Source organism: Schistocerca gregaria, chromosome 2 (genome assembly GCF_023897955.1).
Source record: "Schistocerca gregaria isolate iqSchGreg1 chromosome 2, iqSchGreg1.2, whole genome shotgun sequence".
Classification (NCBI taxonomy): Eukaryota; Metazoa; Arthropoda; class Insecta; order Orthoptera; family Acrididae; genus Schistocerca; species Schistocerca gregaria.
The window spans coordinates 638,775,173-638,793,267 of record NC_064921.1 but is presented as its reverse complement, the minus strand read 5'-3'; the positions used below and the strand labels follow the sequence as shown (position 1 = coordinate 638,793,267).

General features: G+C 41.2%; 1 protein-coding gene across 1 annotated transcript in view; it reads left to right on the top strand.

Moving 5' to 3' along the window:
- The window catches only part of LOC126334681 (esterase E4-like), a 178,367-nt gene that overhangs the window by 142,811 nt on the left and 17,461 nt on the right, over nt 1-18,095 (top strand). Inside the window, exon 11 of the mRNA XM_049997157.1 lies at nt 8,870-8,999. Within this exon, the coding sequence (XP_049853114.1) occupies nt 8,870-8,999 (130 nt within the window). The remainder of the gene's footprint in view (nt 1-8,869; nt 9,000-18,095) is intronic.

Here is an 18,095-nt window from a genome sequence, read left to right as displayed (position 1 = left end):
ATTAAAGAGAGTGAGAAATGATGCTAGTTAGTTATCTTTCTAGGTTTCTCCCCAATGAACTTAACTAAAAACTGTGCGCAACAGAGTTAACGAACCCTAATTTTCGGCCCATAAGTGGTTCAACAGATAGGCGTAATTCCATAGTTTCCTTAACTGTGCACAGGAATGAATAGCTATGAAATGAAATTCGAAAGTACGAAATATTCGTGAGTTTATTAGCAGGTGTTGATTTCATAAGTAACGTTGCCAAGTTACTCCAGAGCAACGACAATAATAATAAGCAAAACTAGAAAAACTGAAGTGAGGCAAATTTCAGAAGGGAAGAAATTAATGATAACTACAGTTCTCTTATGTATTAAGTTTTAACTGACTCAAATCTGCAATTCGGCAACAGTGATTTGCATTCATGCTTGGAACATAACCCACGTTGTTGTGCAACTGTGCCAGCCCCAGCGGCCAAGTAGAACCTAATTGTGAAATTATTGACTGTTGTTAAATTCATTGTGACCTATGCCGCCGTGCTGCCTATAATCTCGCCATCACTGGAGTGTGAATGCATTGGCTGCGGGAGATGCCGATGCCTCGCTAAGCGCTGCTTTGCGCGCGCCGCTGCTGCATCGCCCTCGTACGAGGTCTTCTTCCCCAGGAGTCAGCTGGCGAAGTCTCCGCCTGGAGCGTCGTGACGGCAGTGTCTCAGCTGCGTGCGGAACCTGATGTCTATGACGCAAAGCGATTCTGCTGCAGCGGCCGAAGTATCCCCCCAGTCTGAAGTCGCTCTCCTCAGAGCAAAATCTGAAAAATGGTTCAAATGGCTCTAAGCACTATGGGACTTAACATGAGGCCATCAGTCCCCTAGACTTAGAACTATTTAATCCTAACCAACCTAAGGACATCACACACATCCATACCCAAGGCAAGATTTGAACCTGCGACCATAGCAGCAGCAGCGCGGTTCCGGACTGAAGCGCCTGGACCCGCTCGGTCACAGCGGCCGGCGCAAAATCCGAAGTCAAAATAGCAGAATGCTTCAGTTCTGTGGCCATTTCTTGCGTTTCAAGCAGCAACTGCTGATCCGAAAAGTATTATTTTTGGTCCACCAATGAAAAAATTAAGCAGACGCCGCTCTGCTACCACCAACGAAGGAAAACTGCAGACCTTCTAATCAAGTATTCTGAAACCCCTCTGCCAGAAGCATGCGTATAAAAATTTTACGTCACTATACACCGGCGAAGCAAGATGTCTTATATTTGGTGCCTTTTGCGAGCAGTTTTCTAGCATGGTTACATAACAATACGAAGAAAAAGAACAGAGAAAAATGTTGTGCTTGATGCCGAACAGACGTTATTCCCAGGGATTCTCCGTGTCTTTTAGAAATCTTTCGAGATCGGTATCCAGCGTAGGAAGTTTTTTCTTAACATTTAGCTTAGAAACTGGCCATGTTATTTACCAAATCCTCTTTCCACGATGGAAAGTTTTGCAGGCATTCTTTGCAGGAAAAAGCTGCAGACTGACCCTCGCTGACAAACTCTCTTCAGGAAACCGACTCAGCACAATGGACAGCTATCTGCAGCATCTGCCCTGCCCCTCCCTGAATCCCGCACCACGCTGAAGCAAACCAGAGTGGGGTGGAACAGTTCTTCTGTTCAACTGCCCACGCTTATCTGCGGCTGGCACTTCACGCAGAAATCACCTTAGCCTATACCCAGTACACTTGCAATAGAATATCTACAACTGTCTAGATGGGAAAAAATGATATAATCACCTATGCGGCCACTGTTGTTGTACTGCAATTGAAAAAAACGTGCGTTTCTGCAGTCTATCCGAATTCTATTGGATTTAAGTTGAAATATAATTGATTTGGATATTAAATTCACTCTAATTTGCGTATAAAAATGTGACTAATTTGTATAATAACGTATCACGGGAATGAAAACACATGTAGCATTCTGCTTCGCTGCTTTTCAAAACGTGACCCCACAGGTACGAACACAATCAACATACACTTGTATTCGTTGTGACTTAAAAGCAAACAGTCTCCAAAAGTCAAGTTGAAGAATCTATTACTCAGGCTTAAACGCCGGCCGGTATATAATTATAACAATAATGACAAAGCCTCAAACCTACTCTCACTCTCTCTCTCCCCCCCTCCCTCTCTCTCTCTCTCTCTCTCTTTCTTTCTTTCTTTTGACACACACACACACACGAAACTATGAGAAATTAAAAACAACTGTCAACGACATCTTCAACTGTTCCGCTATCTGCCATCTTGTTTTCACACCTTCTACTGTTCCACTGTCCGCCATCTTGTTATTACACCTCATAAACAGTGGCAGTGCCCCACGCAGTAACATCGATGTCATGGTTGAGCAGGTGACTAAAACAATTGTTTCTGCGGCATAAAACGCAGTCACTCGCTCTTTAGGGTGCCTGAGGCGTAAGGCAGTCCCTTGGTGGTCGCCAGAAGTCGCTGAACCAATTAAGCAGCGTCGGCGAGCTCTAGAGTGGCATAAGCGGCACTCTTCCCAAGAGCACATCATAACCTTTAAACGGCTCCGTGCCCGTGTTCGCCAACTTACCGAACGACGGAAGCAGGAGTGTTCGGAGAGGTACGACTCGACCATTGGGTGCCATACGTCACCTTCTCAAGTCTGGGCAAAGCTCAAACGTGTTTTCGTGTAGCAGACCCCCAACAGGTGTTCCCAGTGTTACCATAAATGGTGTGTTATCTACCGATGCAAACGCGATTGCCGAGCACTTTGCTGAGCACTTTGCTCGAGCCTCTGGGTCAGAGAATCATCCCCCAGCCTTTCACACTCTCAAACGGCGGCTGAGAGGGAAAGTCCTCTCATTCACTACACACCACAGTGAATCCTATAACGCCCCCTTTAGGGAGTGGGAGCTCCTCAGTGCCCTTGCACACTGCCCCGACACAGCTCCTGGGCCTGATCGGAGGCACAGCCAGATGGTTAAACGTTTCTCTTTTGACTACAAGGGACATCTCCTTGTCGTCTTCAACCGGATCTCGTGCGATGGCGTCTTTCCATCGCAGTGGAGGAAGAGCACCATCATTCCAGTGCTAAAACCCGGTAAAAACCCATCAGCCTCACCAACGTTCATTGTAAGCTGCTGGAACGTATGGTATATTGGCACTTGGGCTGGGTCCTGGAGTCCCATGGCCTACTGGCTCCATGTCAGGGCTGCTTCCGCCAGGGTCGCTCTGCCACTGATAATCTTGTGTCCCTCGAGTCAGCCATCCGAACAGCATTTTCCAGACGCCAACCCAAGGTTGCCGTGTTTTTTGGCTTGCGTAAAGCATACAACACGACCTGGCGATATCATATCCTTACCACATTGTATGAGTGGGGCCTCCGGGGCCCGCTCTCAATTTTTATGCAAATCTTCCTGCCACTCCATATTTTTCTTGTCCAAATTGGTGTCATCCATAGTTCCATCCACATCCAGGAGAATGGAGTCCTCAGGGCTCTGTGTTGAGTGTCTCTCTATTTTTAGTGGCCATTGACGGTCTAGCAGCAGTTGTCGAGCCCTCTGTCGCACCTTCTCTGTATGCAGACGACTTATGCATTTCGTAGCCGCTCCAGTACTGGTGTTGCTGAGCGTCGCCCACAGGGAGCCACCCAGAAAGCTCAGTCATGGGCTCTAGCCCATAGCTTCAAGTTTTCAGCCGCAAAGACGTGTGTCATGCACTTCTGTCGGCGTCTTACCTTTCATCCATACTCAGAACTTTACCTTCATGACGATCCACTCACTGTAGTGGAGACGTATCGGTTCTTCGGATGGTTTTTGTTTCTCGATTGACTTGCCTTCCTCATCTTCGTCAGTTGAAGCAAAAGCGCTGCCTGAGCAACACCAATTTGGGTGCAGATTGCCATACGCTGCTGCGGCTCTACAGAGCCCTTGTCCAGTCCCGAATTAACTATGTGGTTTATGGTTCGGCAGCGCCCTCAGCGTTGCATTTACTCGACCCTGTGCACCACTGCGGGGTTCAACTAGCGACAGGAGCTTTTCAGACGTGTCCGAAGATCCGCGTACTGGTAGAGGCTAGGGTCCCTACACTGCTGCTCAGATGTGCACAAGTGCTCGCCAGTTACATTGCACACATTCGTAGTTCTCCTGAGCATCCGAATTACCGTCTCCTTTTCCCGCCCGCGGCAGTCCATCTCCCGCATCGGCGGCCCATGTCAGGGCTAATGATTGCGGTTCGGGTGCGGTCCCTTCTCTCCGAACCGGAGTCCTTCCCTTTACCAACTCTACTTGAATCCGTTCACGTACGCCTCCATGGTGTACGCCTCGGTCCCAACTTCGTCTGGACCTTTCACGTGGCCCTAAGGACTCCGTTTACCGTGCGGCTCACCGCTGCCACTTCCTCTCGATTCTTGACCTGTTCTAGGGCTCTGAAGTGGTTTACACCGACGGCTCGATGGCTGATGGTCGCGTTGGCTTTGCCTACGTTCACGGCGGCCATATTGAACAGCATTCCTTACCTGATGGCTGCAGTGTATTCACTGCAGAGCTGGTGGCGTGGCCTTTTCTTGTGCAGTTCAGTATCTCCGTTCATGTCTTGGGGATTCTTTTCTTTTATGTACTGACTCCTTAAACACCCTGAAAACTATCGACGAGTGCTACCCTCGTCATCCTTTGGTAGCGCCCTGGAACGGTCGAGTCATTCAGTGGTTTTGTGTGGACCCCTGGTCACGTCGGAATTCCAGGAAATGAACTTGCTGACAGGCTGGCCAAACAGGCTATACGAAAACCACTTCTGGAGATGGATATCCCCACAACTGACCTGCGTTCGTTATTACGCCGTAAGGCTTTTCAGCTTTGGGAGATGGAATGACAAAATCTCAGTACGCAAAACAAACTGTGAGCCATTAAGGGAATTACGAATGTGTTGAAGTCTTCGATGAGGGCCTCTCACAGGGACTCCTGTGTCCCCTGCCGGCTCCACATTGGCCTCGCCTGGGCGACCCACGGCCACCTCCTCCACTGTGAAGACCCACCTCAGAGTCGGTGCGGCACCCGGTTGACAGTGGCCCCTATTCTTCTGCTCTGTCCTTCTTTGACTGCCCTGCGACTTCATCTCCAGTTGCCGGGCTCGTTATTATTGATGTTAGCACACAACGCCTTATCGGCTGATTTGGTTTTACGTTTCATCCATGAGGGTTCGTTTTATCATTCGACCTGAGTTTTAGCGCATGTCGTTTGTCCCTCTGTGTCCTCAGCCCTAGTGCTTTTAGGGTGGAGGTAATAATGTGTTGCAGGCTGGCTGTCTTTTCCTTTTTATTTTTGTGGTCGGCCAGCCACTGTAATCTGCTTCCTTGTTTTACTCTCTTCTAAATATTTCTTGCATATATCTGTTGTTTTCTTGTCCTTTTGTTCCTTTTTGTGTTCGTTGCCTTTCCTTCGTTCTTGTGGTCTTTCCTTTCTTTCTGTTTAGTGATATATGTCTCGTTTGTTATATTCTCACAATTGTGGCATTGTTTTATTAGGAGCAAGGGACCGATGACCTCAAAGTTTGGTCTCTTGCCCCCTCTTTTAAATCAACCATCCAACCAACAGTGACAGTGACAACGTAATACATAGAACTTGACAATGAAGAAGATGACGAAAAAGTAAACCGTAAGTGAAACATAATGTAAATAGATTCACACAAACACACACACATACCTTTCACATGAATTATTAACCTCAGGCATAGCCATAACAGATTAGAAATCGTAATTTTTGCGTAAATGTTTTGCCTACATCAAGTTGTATATAGTTGCAGGTAACAAACCGTAAAGAAAAACAGTCACTGTAAAAACGTAATAGGCCCTACAGCAGGAAAACAACACCATGTGGTAAGAAGGTATGAATACACAATTTTATGTGCTCTTCAAGATCCTGTAATTACTATTTAGAAACTAATATTTACAAGTATACAAACGGTAAAAAATATTCCTTATGTTTAACAGCCATAATAATAAATAAAAAATCCACTGCAACTGCAGTGAAACATGCCTGGTACAAAAAACAAAATTGTGTTCTGCTAAGGGCGGACCCCACTCAAAACATATGTTATTGTAAAAGCCGAAACGCCAGTGAGGAGTGGCAAAATCTGGACCAACAGTGCCTTGATGAACTTGTGGACAGTATGCCACGACAAATACAGGCATGCATAAGAGGAAGTGCTACTTGGTATTAGAGGTACCGGTGTGCATAATCTAGAAAACCACCTCTGAAGGTCTCGCTCTATGGTGGTACAACATACAATGTGTGGTTTTCATGAGCAATGAAAACGGCGGTAATGATGTTTATGCTGATCTCTATTCCAATTTTCTGTTCAGGTTCCGGAATTTTGGTACTGAGCTAATGCAAAACTTTTTTGATGTGTGTGTATAAAATGATAATAATAATAATAATAATATTAATGAAAAATCCCCAAACCTACTCTCTTCTCTCTCCCTCTCCCTCTCTCTCTCTCACTCTCTCTTTCTCTCCCCCCCCCCCCCCAATCTCTGTCTCTCCCTTTACGCACACACAAACACACACACACACCCAAAAGGCACATACACCTCTGAAAGATTCAGGACAACCACTAGGAACACCTTCAACTGTTCCACCGTTGGCTATCTTGTTTTTACACCTTCAGCTATTCAACTGTTCACCATCTTGTTTTTACATCTGGTAAAAGTGAAACTGTGACAGTGATAATTCAATAACACAGTGAAGAAGACGAAGAAAACAAAAAACGTAAGTGAAACATAATGTAAATAGGCACACATAGACACACACATAGAATCAATTAATTTCAGCCATATCATAATTTTTGCTTAAATAATTTTGTCTACACTAAGTTGTATGTGGTTGCAGATGACACCGTGAAAGAAATCAGTCACTGTAAAAACATCATACATCAGGAAACACTATGAATTCATAATTTTATGTTTCATCGAAAATCTGTAATTACGATTTAAAAACTAATATTTTCAAGTATACAAACAGTAAAGAACATTCTTTATGTTTAACAGCCATAAAATTAAAGCCCACTGATGATGTGCAGCTGCAGTGAAACTTGTTTGGGACAAAAAACAAAATTGTGTTTTGCTAAAGGCGGACCCCATCCAAAAACATATTTATTGTTAAAGCAAACCGGACAAAAAAGAGCTTCGACCCCAATATGATTATTGGAGCATCAGTTTGTTGTTGGTCAAGGTTGGTGTTGGTCAAGGACCTCCTGGTGCAAAGCTTTCAATTTCTGTTAGTGTAGTTCTCACGAACTATTACCAGTGGGCCATTCCAGAATATCAAATGGCTCTGAGCACTATGGGACTTAACATATATGGTCATCAGTCCTCTAGAACTTAGAACTACTTAAACCTAACTAACCTAAGGACATTACACAACACCCAGTCATCACGAGGCAGAGAAAATCCAGAATATCAGTAGGAACTATATTATCTTGTTGTATTGGGCTGTAAAACAAGGAAGGTTAGTTTACAACCTCGGATGAATGAAGAAATGAGCCGTATACTTTTCAATCAAACCTTCATGGCATTTTTTTTCCCTTCATAGCGGGTACCACAGCAATGAATTTATTAACAGACGGTGTCAGTTTCCAGTTTATCTGTATTAATTTTATTTGTTCGCAACTGCTTTCAACCTTCTAGGCCATTTCCAAGTGATTTTATGGTTCTGCAAACAGTAAACTATGCCTTACGTATTAAATTATCAGCGTCTTGAAATTTGTGTATTCTATTTATTTTTAATTTATTTTATTTTCCATGCCATTTCATTTCTTACTTTTTAACTTTACTCAGTTGTGCAGATAAAATACAGTCACAGTATTTGAAATTGTCAAAGGTGTTGCCACAGTGGTAAAACTGGTTCCCGTCAGATCACTGAAGTTGGGGGCAGTCAGGCTTTGGATGGGTGACAGTCCCCATCTGCCGAGTGCTGTTGCCAACCGGGATGCATTCAGCCCTTGTGAGGCCAGCTGAGGAGCCACTTGACTGAGAAGAGTAGCGGCTTCCGCTACGAAAAATGACAACAGCTGTGGGAGCGGTGCGCTGACCACATTCCCCTCCATATCCGCATCCACTAACGCCATTTGGCTCAGGATGACACGGCGGACGATCGGTACCGTTGTAAATTGCAACGCCTCTTCAGAAGGAGTAAAATACTAGAAATTATTATCCCATGCTTATAACGCGTTTTTAAGTGTCAAGTGGTCAAACCAACAAGACAGCATTTGTGAACCAAAACGAATAAAAAACACAAATTTAAAGACACTGACATTTCAACAAGGAATAAAATGTTTGTTACTGCAGAACCAAAAAATCACCTCAGAATGGCCTAGAAGGCTGAAACTAGTTGTGAAAAAATATAATTCATACAGCAGAAGAGAAAAAATAGACTGTCTTTCACAGCAGTTGCCTTAACCTCCTTGTGGAAACCGTGATAAACGTAAATCTGGATAACTGCATAGGAATTTGATTTGTCGTCCTTCAGAATGTAAGGCAAGAACTGTTTTGCCACTGTGTTACCTAGATCATTTTGAAGGTATTGGAAAGGATCGGAGAGGCTAAAAGTGCAGGAAGAATCCAAAGCACTAGGGGATACATCAACGAAGAATTGTCGTTGTTGAGCTGCCAGACACCCACCAAACTGTCTGCAAAAGTTCTGCCAAGTCAGTACAGTGGGCGGTCTTCTTTAAGCTGACGGAAACTTACTTTTTGTAAAGAATTTTGGATTTCCTTTAAGTTTATCTCTTTTTTTGTAACTTTTGTTTATTTGTCCAACAGTATTACGCAATTTATAGTTTTGTAATATGTTTTAGGAACAATAATAATAAGAGTAATAATGAAAACAGGTGCCACGCACGGTGAAGACGCACACGCCATCCTGTACTCTTCGGAAGATGACCAAGAATCGGATCCAGATTCTGAGGCAGCCATAAATGACGTCTGGCTGTCGATGCTGACAGATTTCGCAAAGACTGGGTACGTACGGTATACCGCTGAACTGACTGTGAAGATTCGTTTCTCTATATAGGATATAGATAAAAGCTAGCAGGTTAATTGCCACTCTCTCTCGCCCTATACTCTGTTTCCTTTAACCTGTTTGTAACGTTACTAACACGTCTTATCCAATTCACTACTCGTGAGTAAGTACATAAGTCTGAGGTAAAAGAGTCTCCCCATCCGTACACTCTGACTTGCAAACAGGGATATTATTCGTATCATGTTACTCATCGACTTCTGATCTCTGTATGAATTTTGCAACAAACATACTTTTAAATGAGACCCATCGTCGCTGTGTAAGATAAAACTATAAAAACAAAATACGTTATGCAGTAGCTCGACGTATTTTAAAGCAATAACACCATTTTCCAGCTCAGTGTGAAACGTCCCCTTGGAAAAATTATACATGACTCTGCTTAAACTGACACACAATATTTTTTTGCGCAACGCAATCTGACTTCCAGTAATCCCTACAAGAGAATGGCCCTGACTAACATTAATCTATATGTTTCACAAACCACTTACCTCACAAAAATCTTCGTTACTCGAACTACTGCAATACAGCGAGCGCCACTACTGCCAGCTAACTAAAAGATTCAAACTACGGAAGTCACTAACTACTGATAGGCACAGTTAGCAAATGAAAGATTTTAATAGAGAACAAACAATGTATTTACCTTTATAGTCATAATATATATATCAGTTCATGACACCAATTCTTACAAATTTCAAAACTCCGCCATCTCTCTACCCACGTCCACCACTGCTGGCGGCTCACCTCCAACTGAGAAACGCTACGCGCTGTTAGCATCCAGCTGCCGCTGCCCGACACTACAATGGCAGACAACAATGCAAACTAGCCACAGACTGCACACAGCACAGCCAGTGATTTTTCATACAGAGTGCTATGTGGCGTTACCAATAAGAAAACCTAAACAGCCTACTTATATAGCCCCCATGCTCCAAACAAAAAAATTTTACAAATTGTTTTGGGCAGTGGCCAATAATGATTTGATAAAATTTTTCATAATTACTATAAAAAAGATATCAAATGCACACACTTATTGATACAATGTTGGTCAGAAGCTAAAATTCTCTCACAGTCCATAAAGACAGTTCCGATCGTTCATCACAGTAAAATTGCAGTGTTTTTTTTTTTTTTTCAAAGTCTGAGCAATAAAAGAAATTGCACTTGGAACCAGTGGATTTCTAAGCAGTCTTGAAGAAGTAGGGTTGTCCTTCCAACGAAAGACAGTGCTGACTCTTGACATGGAGACAGGTAATGGGCCACAACAGAGCAAACCCACAGCAGAGTCAGTCGAAGTTGAAGACTATTGGTAGGTAGGTCATCACAGAGCAGACCCACTGTAGTCCTGGTAGAGATTAGGGTGTTGGTGGGCCACCAGAGGTATAGACCCACTGCAGTCCATGCAGAAATAATGGTATTGGTGGGCCATCGAAGGTGCAGACCCACTTCAGTCCTTGTAGAGATGGCCAACAGCCATCTGTTGCGACTGTGCAGGCGCACAATCACCCTCGAAGAGTCTTGCGGGGAATATAGCAAGTCCATAAACCACCACTTGTCCAGTCACAAAGAATTTGTTTGAAATGTCCTTAGAACCAGCAATGCTGTTATCCAGTCCCTTACTGAATTATTAACACACGTGCAAACACTATCAGTCCCTACTTCTCACATATTGTCCATATACTATGACCAACAGAAACGTGTGCAGTGAAATGTAATTTACAAGTTACTTAATTTGATGAACTGGTGTCAATTACAATTTTATAACATAAGAATACAATAACAAAGGTACAAAATACATCTTTAAAGAACATAACAATACAGATAACATTTGCAGTAGTACAGGCTTTACAAAAGAATCGAAATAGCAAATACATCAGTGTTACAAAAATTACGACATAAGTACATACATAAAAGATCAGAATAACTTTTGAAACATCTACTTCACACATGAGCATTAGAACAAAACAGAATAAATAATGTGTAAACATCTTTACTAAGTAAATAACATGTTATTAATGCAAATTATATTTGAGGATAACAGTATTCCTCATCATAGTGAATGTAGCTTAGTATTAGAAGAGAAAAAATTCTATGAACAGTACACAGAGACAGGAAGAAAACAAATACACACAGGTACACAAACACATAGTGGGATAACAGAAGGAAATGACAGGGTTTGTATGCAGTGTAACATTTGGTACTTCAGTCCAACCCAAAACTTCATTCTGTAGATCTTTCGTCATATCTCAACATCTGTTTCCACCAAAAATATCCTATCCACTGTACACTAATTTTTTTTTTTGCCAAATCATTTCTTATAGCTTCTCAATGGTTTTCTTTCAATTCATAATAGTTTCTTATATAGTCTACCCCCTCTTAAGCTAACTTAAACCTACTTAGCTCAGATGCTAAACTAAGGGGCGACGCAATGCAGCAGCACAAAACCAATTAACACAAACAGCAATGACCCAAAAAAATGCAGATTTGCAAAGCACGCAGCAGTAAATGTAATAACTTATATCTAAACATGACAAACCCACAAGCAGAAAAAATAGTATACTAAAGACAACAATGCAGATAAGGGAAACTTATAATCACTTCTTAATGTCTATGTAATTAAAGTGGCGCACTACAAAAACTAATTCTAAAAAAATTAACAAGTACTGGAAAAGAAAATTATATATGCAGTTACTGTTACTAGTCCCTTCTTATTGTTCTTTACTTTCTAAGTGCTCCTTTTTTGTAAAGAATGTGGATCATAAAATTATTATTTAACATATCTGTTGAAAGAAAGTTTTCACATTAGCAAATGCATTTAATTTTATTTTATAAAACCAATGCGGTAACACAGCTGGAAAACAGATATCAAATGAAACAAGCAACTATGAAAGGCAAAGCATAAAAATATCATTCAATAGTCATGTGACAAGTTAGTACAAATTCTCTCAACTCTCGTAGAAAGACGCTTGTCATTATCAGGTGTGCATATGTAAGAAAGAATCTTTCCAAGTAATGAGCGTGTCGTTTTTGCGATGCTTTCTACAAAGGAATGTCAATAGCGAGGATAATGGCCTCCCTTTTTTTTCTTGTGCCTCTGAAAGGCACACACTAATGCCTTGTTTCCAGGTGGCTGTCGCCCAGCTGGGTGCCCACGACGCATTACGTGCAGGTGGTCACTTACCTGTCTTACCGAAATATTTACGACACCAGTTTCCGTTACAGTGGCAGTCTCATATAAAAAATTTCACAGGTCAAGAATTTGCGTTACACATCTGTAGAAACAAAATTCTATTAATATAACAATGCCCAAAAAGTTTTCGACGGCATTGTAATACATTCAAGCATTTACATACATTTCATAACTCTTAAAGTACGATTCTTGGTTTTCAACAACCTTTTTCACAAACCAGAGTCCCTAACCACTACTCATTATTCCTTACCTTATTCGTCGACACTTCTTCAATATTTCATCATAATCAAATAACTCATATAGCATCAGCTTATTGATCATAAACATACCGCAACAGCATAATACACATAGTCATCGTAATAACAACATCATAACACCTCAGTCAAATTCTCAAAATCGTCGTAGCTTCCTCCACTAATTTCAAAACCTAAAAAGAATTCTCTGCTCATGTCAAAAGTGTCATCTACCTCAAACGTACTTTAAAAATCATGATCCCATACCAAATTCATCATTCAAAGCTCTCATAGCATCACAATGGTTCCGAAAAAAATATGAAGTGTTCACACAGTACAGACAAAATACAATTTCATAGGTGTGAAGTTATCCAACTGTGTAATTACGTAAACATCTGTCACTGATGTAGTAAAATAAATGTTTGTCTCTCCCAGTTAAATGATCAGATAGCTGTGTAATTAATGTGTTAGAGAAATATGGTACCGATGTTTAAAGTTGTATAAGCAAATACCATATTAGCTGGGGCTCCTTGTGCTTGCCATACACATGGTACACAAAGTAAGCGTGTACCCCCCTGAGGATTAATGTAATTATACCCTCAGGTGTTACAGATTACAGCAATGGGATGAAATGTATCACGAAAAACTTTCTTTTTAATTCAACAATCTTGATAAATAAATGGTTTAAGTACCAAATTAATCAATGAAATGCGTGCCCTGTAGTGCTAAATGTGCGTTTTGTTGTAAGATAATTCTGTGGAACTGTCGTAGTTATCGTCCTCTGTAAGCAAAGTTCTGCTGAAGTCAATGTACTTACCTCGTGATAAACGAAAGTGAAATGCTTTCCGTATAGATATCGTAGTTATTACGTACCTTATCGTGATCAAGAAAGTACTATAATGTAACGTATTGTTGTGCTACGATAAAGGCTGTCTCAATGTAGCTATACCACAAAAGTTACTACTAAAACATGTTTTACTTTCCAGAATAATACAGAAAAACTGTGTAGATATAAAACAGATACACCGCAAAACCAACAATGTAAATCGTGTCACATATTAGTAGCGTCGTGATATAATCGTGTAGCTATCAGAGAAACCAAATGCTAAGTCATCTTTAATCTCACTGAATGTACTTCAAATAAAGAATGTATTTTCAAGTAAACCAAAATGTTGCATTAAAATCTCATTAGCAGTACTGGTAAATGTTCTAAGTATGTAAGCCTTATAGTCGTTACGTAATCGTGCAACTAACAAACAAGGATGTACAAATAACAACTAAGTACCTGGGTGTTAAAATTACGAACAACTTCAGTTGGAAGGACCACATAGATAATATTGTCGGGAAGGCGAGCCAAAGGTTGCGTTTCATTGGCAGGACACTTAGAAGATGCAACAAGTCCACTAAAGAGACAGCTTACGCTACACTCGTTCGTCCTCTGTTAGAATATTGCTGCACGGTGTGGGATCCTTACCAGGTGGGATTGACGGAGGACATCGAAAGGGTGCAAAAAAAGGCAGCTCGTTTTGTATTATCACGTTATAGGGGAGAGAGTGTGGCAGATATGATACACGAGTTGGGATGGAAGTCATTAAAGCATAGACGTTTTTCGTCGCGGCGAGACCTTTTTACGAAATTTCAGTCACCAACTTTCTCTTCCGAATGCGAAAATATTTTGTTGAGCCCAACCTACATAGGTAGGAATGATCATCAAAATAAAATAAGAGAAATCAGAGCTCAAACAGAAAGGTTTAGGTGTTCGTTTTTCCCGCTCGCTGTTCGGGAGTGGAATAGTAGAGAGATAGTATGATTGTTGTTCGATGAACCCTCTGCCAAGCACTTAAATGTGAATTGCAGAGTAGTCATGTAGATGTAGATGTAGATGTAGATGTGTCGTCAGTTCACTATAACAATGAATTCGTAATTTTTGTTTAAATAAGTTCTCTTGGTTCTTGGCTGGATATTTAACTTCAAAATATTGTTGCATGTTAACAGTTTCTAAGTGTGACAAAGCATTCTGGTAACGTGAAGTGAAAAATTTTATAGGAAAGACTAAGTTAAAAAGCAGATAATCTCTCAACAAACGGTTTTACATGTGAAATGTGGTGCAAGCCTTTACTCTTCCTAGTACTCAGAGTTTCAACTTGAACGCAATTGTCATGCGGTATACGTCGGTAAAGAATACTGGAATTTTTTCCAAGGTTAGCGCCTATGTTATTTTTCTCTGAGCCAGCCGGCGCACGCGGATGCCTGCGGTGCGAGTCATTGTCTGTCTCTTTGTTGGCGCGCGTCGTCATTGAGATTAGGAGACCTAACTTCTACAAATTCACCTTGACGAGAAGGCCCTGACCTGTTTGAATCTCGCCAGTTCTGATCAAATTCAGGTCTGTGGTTATGATTATATCGTCTGTTGTCATGTCGGTAATTTCTGTAATTAATTTCTTGTCGGTCACTTCGTGGAGAACTTCTCCCTGAGTCGTAACTGCGCGAGGACCGTTGTGTCTGAAGTTATTCTGTCTCCATTGATAATAATTATTTTGGTTTCCATATTGTCTGTTTCTCTGATTGTCTCTGTGATAGTCGCTACCATGGAGAGGTGATCTTTCCTGTAATTATTACTACTCTGCCAACAGTTGTCATACGGGTGGTGTCTGTTTTGGTCACGATTTGTGTTGTGAGTATAGCCTTGTCGTGTCCAGTTTTTATTTCTTTCATCGCGGTATTGCTACGGATGTGACCTGTAATTGTTGTGTTCCTGTTTTCGCGTTCCGCGATTGTCAGTGTCAAATTTTTAATTCTTGTAAGAGTCCCTGAAAAGCTTCAATGTCGTCTTTGCAACGTCCTGTCAAAATGGTATGTCGTAAATGTTCAGGTAATTTGATTAAGCAAATGCGGATGAGTTCTGAGGGGCTGTATGGGTTTGGCGGGTACTGATTCTTGTGCAACATGTCTTCAAAATATTTGACAAGACTGGAAAATTCAGATTGTTCGAAATGTTTCATCATTATGATGCTATGTTTTACTCGGTCTTGTGTAGCTTGAGACCAATATGCTGAGAGGAAGGCATGATAATATTCTCCTTCACTGTGACAATCGTGAATGACCGATCGCATTCTTACAGCTGGTTCATTCTCCAAGTAGCCACACATAAATTCTAATCTGTGCTCTAATGACAAGTTGGGAGGAAAACAATGAGAGAATTGATGGAGCCACGCTTGTGGATGAAAGTCGTTGCCAGAATTCTTAAATTTTTTGAATTTACGTGCAGTAATGAACAGCTTATAGTCAAAATCATCGTGTCGGCGAGTAGCATATCGGTCATTGTTACGTCGTGTCGGCAGTTCCATCTCAAAATTCTGTGCACCTTGCCAATTTCTTTCACAATTTCCGAAATGCCCTGTGTTATTATTTTGTGGCTTTTCCGTATTTCTAAGTCCCTCTTCCCGAGTTGGAGCGCGAGTGTCCTCTGAAATACGTAATTCTTGTATTACCTGTGTCAGCTGATCTTGCACTTCCCGGATTTCTCTTTGGTGTTGTGTATTAATTTGATTCTGATTTTGTTTGAATTTCCTAATTTGTTCTCACTCTTTTGTATCATTCAGATCATCATCTACCTTTGTAGATAAGTTAATGAACTGATCTGAAAGTTCGGCTACTTTCTCCGATAGTGAACACATTTCCTCAGTGTGTTTTTCTGAACCAAGTTTCAGAGTGTCCATTTGTGTTGAAATCGAATCAACTGTGTCCTTTAAGTTTTCCTGAGTTCTTGCAAGTTGCGTAACCGAATCGGTGGATGCAACTGAGTCCATTTTAGCTTGCAAGGCGTAGTGATTTTCACGAACAATAGTTTGTAGTTCTTTTATGGCTGCTTCGTGATTCTGTAATGCATTTTCATGCCGCGAAAAAATAGGTTGAAAATGCTCACAAATTTGTGTTTTTACGTCATTACAGACTTTTTGACTTTTCGATTCAATGTAACTCATTAGTTAAATCTTCACGTGTTTGTTCAAGTGTGGTGTCTAACTTTTGAAACTTTTGTTCCATTGTGTCTAACTTTTGAAGATTTTGTTCCATTGTGTCTAACTTTTGAAGCTTTTGCTGTGTTTGTCTCTGATTTTGTTCCATTGTGCCTAACTTTTGAAGATTTTGTCCTATTTGTTTCTGATTTTGTTCAAGCGTTGTGTATAACTTTTGAAGATTTTCTTCCATTGTGTCTAACTTTTGAAGCTTTTGTCCCATTTGTTGCATTAATTGTAATAACAATGCACTGGTGTCTGAAACATGTTCCTCAGTGCTATTCGGCAATGCATTTGAACCGGCAATATTCGCAGTTTGAAAAAACGGTGAGGACGCAAAACCTGAATCTACAGTATTTGCAAGATTGTGTCCTCTCATTTCGGAATCCTGGGGCGAGCTGTTGCCGACCGATCGATCGATAATGCTTCCCTGTTCACTAATTGTTTCACTGCCTACACCATTATTTGCAGCCCGCTCCATTTCCCTGTGCACAATTACCAAATTACTACTTTGAACATTAGTTAATTCATTACATGGTGGCGCTAACACACTGCTTTCGTCTTCACTGTCATTTCTCAGTTTACTTTGGAGCCTAGTATTACGTTTTTCACACGCCATTATTGTCACAATATTTCACACGATAACACAGAAAAGCACAATTTGAAGAGCAAAAATAAGAAAACACATTAACATAGCACTTAAAATCATATCTAGTTAATTGCAAGCGCAGTTGCGAAATACTTCGTGCAAAACTACATGCATGCCACAACTGTTTTACTGTACAACAATGAAAGACTACAACTACAAAGGAGATTCTCTCTACAATTACGCGCTAGCAATAAACAAAATCTACACTAATTACACAAACTACAAGAAAAAAATCAGAGGATTCCAGTGAGGTATCCTCGGCTAAGGGTCGTCATATGAAACCTCCCCTTTGAAAAATTATACACGACTGTGCTTAAACTGACACACAATATTTTTTTGCGCAACGCAATCTGACTTTCAGTAATCCCTACAAGAGAATGGCCCTGACTAACATTAATCTATATGTTTCACAAACCACTTACCTCACAAAAATCTTCGTTACTCGAACTACTGCAATACAGCGAGCGCCACTACTGCCAGCTAACTAAAAGATTCAAACTACGGAAGTCACTAACTACTGATAGGCACAGTTAGCAAATGAAAGATTTTAATAGAGAACAAACAATGTATTTACCTTTATAGTCATAATATAAATATCAGTTCATGACACCAAGTCTTACAAATTTCAAAACTCCGCCATCTCTCTCCCCACGTCCACCACTGCTGGTGGCTCACCTCCAACTGCGCAACGCTACGCGCTGTTAGCATCCAGCTGCCGCTGCCCAACACTACAATGGCAGACAACAATGCAGACTAAACACAGACTGCACACGGCACAGCCAATGATTTTTTCATACCGAGCGCTATGTGGCGTTACCAATAAGAAAACCTAAACAGCCTACTTACAAGTGTCTCATCCTTTACAATTCCTATAGCGGCTTGTGAAACAGGGTGGGAGTGATCTAAGTCTGCAAAATGTCCAGAAAGGGAATTTTAGAAAAAATTCGACAAAGGGGCTT